Here is a 5,461-nt window from a genome sequence, read left to right as displayed (position 1 = left end):
GGATTTCCTTCTTAGTTGCTCATAAGGGACTTCCTCTTTCACTGCTAACTCCCATTTGTGTCAGAGCCAAGTCTTTAACAACAACACATTAGTTTTGTCACACTTATTCCTGCTACTCCAGAGTAATTCGCAGAAAAAAAAAAAAAAAAAAAGGAAAGTAAAACCAAACTGGTGAGCTCGGGGAACAGAACACCTAGTCCGTACTGTTTGGCACATAGTTCAAATGTAGAGACCCCACCCTTTTGTACCGGAAGGAGGGAGGCAGAAGACATTTAAACACTGGGGCTGCTTTCTCCAGTCAGATGTGCAGCCTGCTTCCCTGGCAGCATGAATGATAAACAAGGCCAGCCCAAAGTCTATGGACGCTGTGAATTCGTCCAAACTCTGAAAAAACTTGGGATGGATGGCTACAATGGAGTAAGCCTGGCAGACTGTAAGTGTCTTCTTGGTACGTCCAAAGAAGCTTCCAGAACAGGGACAGTGATGAGTGACAAGAGAGGGAGCCGGAGTCAATACATTCTTATGTTTCCTGGGGGTTTGAGTTAATTTGACTTAAAAGCATCACTTTTTGTCTTTTGATCAGAGCTGCTGGGTGAGGCCATGTTAAAGGAGATTCTGGGGCAGGCTAAGGCAATAGGACCTAAGGTGCTCTTGGCCTGTTGCTAGGTTTCCCAGTTGCTTCAGACTCAACAGCCCATGAGAAAAGGGGCTGAGATAGGATAGGAAGACTCAGTCAGTCATAATGTGGGATCTGAGATCCTGGGTGACATAGTATTTGTCTTCACTTCTCTTACCATGGTGTAAAACTTTTTAGATGAAAAATTTCAGCTTTTTGAATTTTCTACACAGAGTAGGGGGGGTCCTATTTGCCTCTAGTGGCTGCATAAGTGGGGCCCTCTGAAACTGAGCATAAAATGATTTAGTTCTGTTCTTCACTCTGAGATGGCCTTTTGTTTCACATAGTGGAAAATGAGAATGTTTTTCAAGGGCTACTGTGTGCTTTTCAGATGTATTTCCAACAGCTACCATGTAATAACTAACCTTCAGTGAGTAAATGAATATATGGGTGGATGATGGATGGATGGATCGATGGATATAATCATAGAATAGCTTTTCTTGGTATAATAATCCTGTATAGAGGAGATTCTAAGTAGCATGTTGTGATGCATGCATCTTTAATCTTAACATCAGATACTGAGGGAAAAGACTACCAGATTCATGCCCACATAAACTGCTTAGTGACATCTTGTCTGAAAAGAAAAAAAAAAAAGAATTTTAGCTTGATTGAAAATCTATCTTGCTAAAAAAAAATTTTTACTCTGGCAAAAACCTTATTTTTCTACTTAAATTATTTTCATTATTAAATCTACTAGAGATGCTTCCCCCGCCTCTAGGCTTAGGTGGCTTGAAAGATTAGAGCAGGTAGTTTAAAGCAACGCAAGAACTAGCTGTTTTACTTTATTTTTCCAACAAGGTTTCACTGTATGCATAGTCCTGCTTAGACTGGGAACTTATTACTAGAAAAGGCTGGTTTCCAACTCACAGAGCTCCACCTTCAAGCCTCTGCCTTCCAAGGGCTGGGATTAAAGGTGTGTGCCAGCATGCTGCACTCAGGTATTTGGGGTTTGATTGTCTCAATCTTCAACCATGTTTTTATTAAACAGGCTGCCCCAGTTGTTCTTTCTAGAATGAAGCAGGTGTCAACAGTGTGTGCAGCAGGCTTCCTTTCTTCTGTGGCAGTTTCTTTCCTCTGCTGGTTTCCTGGTAGCTGCAGCCATTCTCTGGGCTTCTTCAGCTTCTTGCCATCTGCAGTCCTCACTGGCAGGGAGACATAGACTTTTTGATGCCATCTCAGGCCCTTTTTTCCTTTCTTGCTGCGTGCTGGCTTCGTGCCTGCAGCTCACGCCCTAAATTGTCTAGAGCTCTGGTTTCCACTTTCTCTCCTGATTTCTGAACATCCACGATTTTCCTTCTATGCATGGGGGTTCACAGTCACCATGCCTCCTCTCTGTGACTCTGAGAAACCTCCTTGCGTGGTGCCTGGAGGGCTCCGTGGCTCTCTGAGGTTTTCAGGATTCGGGTAAGGTTTATCATGTCAGGCATGAGAAGGCTAAAGTTACTCTTGAAGGGTATAAAGTAGTTTATACTTTTAGGGCCAACTACTCACTAGAAACAAATGTCAGAGCCTTGCCCATGCCCACAAGGAGCAGCTTTCTAATTATACAGCTGGAGGCATGAGAAGGCTAAAGTTACTCTTGAAGGGTATAAAGTAGTTTATACTTTTAGGGCCAACTACTCACTAGAAACAAATGTCAGAGCCTTGCCCATGCCCACAAGGAGCAGCTTTCTAATTATACAGCTGGGTCCCCTTAGGCAGAGTAATAATACCAGGGATGCTTGTGAAGGCTTTGATGATGCCGCTACCTTCATTGTGATGACTCAGGAACCCACACGCAGGATACAACGTTGGATTCTCAGTTTCGCCCTTGCGAGCTCTCACTGGCAGAAAGACATAGACTTTTTGATGTCATCCCAGGCCTCCCACTTTCTAAACAGAAAAGCACCTTCCCTGGTCTTCTTGTAACCTTCAACCTTATCCTCAACCACCAAAGGTAGTTCAGGGACTTCCTCAATACAATAACCTTTAGACCTCACCCAAGATGTGGAGATCGAGGCAGCCATCCAGGGCCCAGCAGAGGGCTTATTGCTTTGAGGTTGTGTTCATTCTGTGGTGTCAGAGGCCCAAGTTCCAGATGGTGTGAGCATGTAGTCTTTCTGACATACTTCCAAAGAAACCCTGGCCAAGTGAAGGATCCCACAACCCCCAACAATGGGATTCCACCCAAGTCCCTGATAGGAGACAAGGCACTGATCTGATGACCTTCCAATTTATCACAGCACAGGGCTGAATGCTGTTTTTTCACAAGTTCATGTGGACAGACTTCACAGTATCTGGTTCAACAGAAAGAGTGAACACATCTGGAAAAGTGAAATGCTTTGCCAGATGAGTCCCTTTCTCATAGAGTATAACCACTGATGGGAGAGGCACATGCTACTGTGGGAGAAACGGTGACCCTTCCCTCAATAGAATTCTTCCAAGTGGAAAAAGGAAGTATTTAGTACTTTATTTAAACTTTTCAGTACTTATTCTTGCCTATTCCTGGCACAAACTGATTTGTCCTCAAAAAGATATTCTTTGGAGCCCTTGAAAACTAGTTGCTGACTGGTTACAGCAGTTGCACCTGCTTGAAAAGCAGAGGCAGGAGGATCATTTGAGAGACCACCCTGAGCAACACAGCCAGTCCCAGGCTGAACAAGTGGTAGGTTAGTGTACTATTTAAGCATATGATTGTGCTCATAAAGAAAATTCCTTCTAAACGACAGCCAGCTCAAAGAGCAGATTTGGCGTCTAATATAAACTATTTGCTGTTGCTCCTTATTGATAGTATTCTTTTCTTTTTAGGGGTTTGTTTGGCTCAGCATGAGAGTAATTTTAACACTGGGGCTACAAACTACAACCCCAGAGACCAAAGCACGGACTATGGGATATTTCAGATCAATAGTCGATACTGGTGTGAGGATGGCAAAACCCCAGGAGCAGTGAACGCCTGTAGAATCCCCTGCAGCGGTAAGACAAGGCAGGTTCACAGTGACAGCAGTAATTTAGTTTTGAATTCACTGCTCAGTGTCACAGAGGAAAACTGGCTGGATCTGCACTGCAAATGGATTCTATGGCTGTTTTTGTCACTCTTTGTCTTTCAGCTCTGCTGCAGGATGACATCACTGAGGCCGTAGAATGTGCAAAGAGGATTGTGAGGGATCCACAGGGCATTCGAGCTTGGTATGTTGGAACTTTGCTTCTGGTGATAGATGCAGTCAGAATCTCTAAGGCCCAAGGGTCATTCTGAGAACTGTGGGTTCAGTTGGGGGCTTTCCCTACATCATTATGTTTAGGGAAATTTCTGCAGATTGTGAGATCCCACACATAACTCTTTCCTTGCCAGGCCTACAAACTAGTTGTAGAGTCATGAACTTGATGGAACACTGACCTGCAGCATAAGCATGCTGTGCTCTCCTGTGGGACTGGAGAAGAGCAAACTGCCACATGGCTCCATCCGTCTGTAGCAGTTTCTAGGTGCAGCTGTAGCCTGTATATCAAGCAAGAATTTGACCCAGAACCCAATCCCCATTAGTGTCACGGCTTTATTATCTTCCCGCAGTGTGTGTGTGTGTGTGTGTGTGTGTGTGTGTGTGTGTGTGTGTGTGTGTGTGTGTGTATGTGTGTGTGTGTGTATGTGAGACAGAAGATGTAACTTTTAACCATTGATCCCCATGTCTCATTTTCCTCCACAGGGTGGCATGGAGAAAACACTGTCAAAACCGAGATCTATCTCAGTATGTGAAGAACTGTGGAGTCTAACTGCTGTGCTTCCCTTCAGCTCCCGCTGTCTCTTTCTCATTGTAGGATAGCCAAGGGAAAGAACACACTTCCTTGTTTTCCTCTTCAAACTAGCAGCATTTAAAGAGAAACAGGAGCAAAACGGAGGCTTTTTCCTAAGGGGCTTAGTGCTGACTACTGTGTTCATTGTGTTAAGCCCAGCCTCCATTTTTCAGCTAGCGAATGCAATGGGTCATGGGGACAGCTGTCCAGCACTGTGACCATCACATGCATCTCTCTACATCAGTTCTTCACCAGTGAGGTGACTCATATTAAGTTTCATTGAAATTAGTCTTAATGGCCATTGTGTAGGATAAAAAAACAAAATCCATTTGCAAGAGACAGGATGGTCTGAAGTAACATGGCAGTTGTGTGGGCTCCAAGGCTTTGTGTGTGGGTTCAGCACCAAGACTGTTAGAACAGCCACTGTGGTGGGCAAGGTGGGTTTTTAAGGGACAGAACTTGGGTGGGTGGCAACTGAGACGGCCTGAACTCAGACATTGTTGTCAGGAGACATGTGACCTTCCAAAACAGTATGTTCTTGGTCCTGGTTCAAGTACACTGCTTAAGAAGTAAATTCTCAGCCTATGTGTCAGTCATTTTACCCCTTGAGATAGCCTTCCCTGCCTCTTGCTGATCGTGAGGGTATTCAGGAGATATTAATGAACTATGCTAGTCTTTACCTTCCTTAGGTAGCTTCATGCATATGAACTAACTCTGAGGCAGATGAGCTTGTAGCAGCAAAAAGCCACAGAAGCAAAACTAAGCACAATGTGAAAATTACATATCACATTAAATGATTTTTGATGCACACCTTGTCTTTGTTTCCTCTGAAGTGGTGTCTCTGCGGAAATTGTTTCTATATTGAAAATACCAATATGGTACTCTAAATTGAGCTCACACCCTCACCAGCACATAGCTATTGCCTGCATCGTTGTGTACACATAGCCTGTGTCTACATCCTCCCCTACACATAGCCTGTGTCTACATCCTCCTCTGCACATAGCCTGTGTCTACATCCTC

General features: G+C 44.2%; 1 protein-coding gene across 4 annotated transcripts; it reads left to right on the top strand.

Annotated features, from left to right (window-relative positions):
• Positions 1-272: 272 nt before the first annotated feature.
• Positions 273-5,249, top strand: LOC311584792 (lysozyme C-2-like). Of its 4 annotated transcripts, none has more exons than XM_084759422.1 (4): positions 273-448; positions 3,464-3,658; positions 3,763-3,841; positions 4,354-5,249. In XM_084759422.1, the coding sequence occupies exons 1-4, from the start codon at positions 328-330 to the stop codon at positions 4,418-4,420; spliced, it is 462 nt and encodes a 153-aa protein (XP_084615548.1). In that variant the 5' UTR covers positions 273-327; the 3' UTR covers positions 4,421-5,249. The 4 variants fall into 4 exon arrangements, with proteins under 4 accessions (XP_084615548.1, XP_084615550.1, XP_084615549.1 ...); XM_084759424.1 differs by having other exon boundaries at positions 278-448; positions 3,464-3,628; XM_084759423.1 differs by having other exon boundaries at positions 282-433.
• Positions 5,250-5,461: the final 212 nt, after the last annotated feature.

Source organism: Acomys minous, assembly GCF_964271855.1.
Source record: "Acomys minous genome assembly, chromosome: 15".
NCBI classification, from domain to species: Eukaryota; Metazoa; Chordata; class Mammalia; order Rodentia; family Muridae; genus Acomys; species Acomys minous.
Note: the sequence above shows the minus strand (reverse complement) of the source record. Positions and strands in the feature narration are given on the sequence as shown.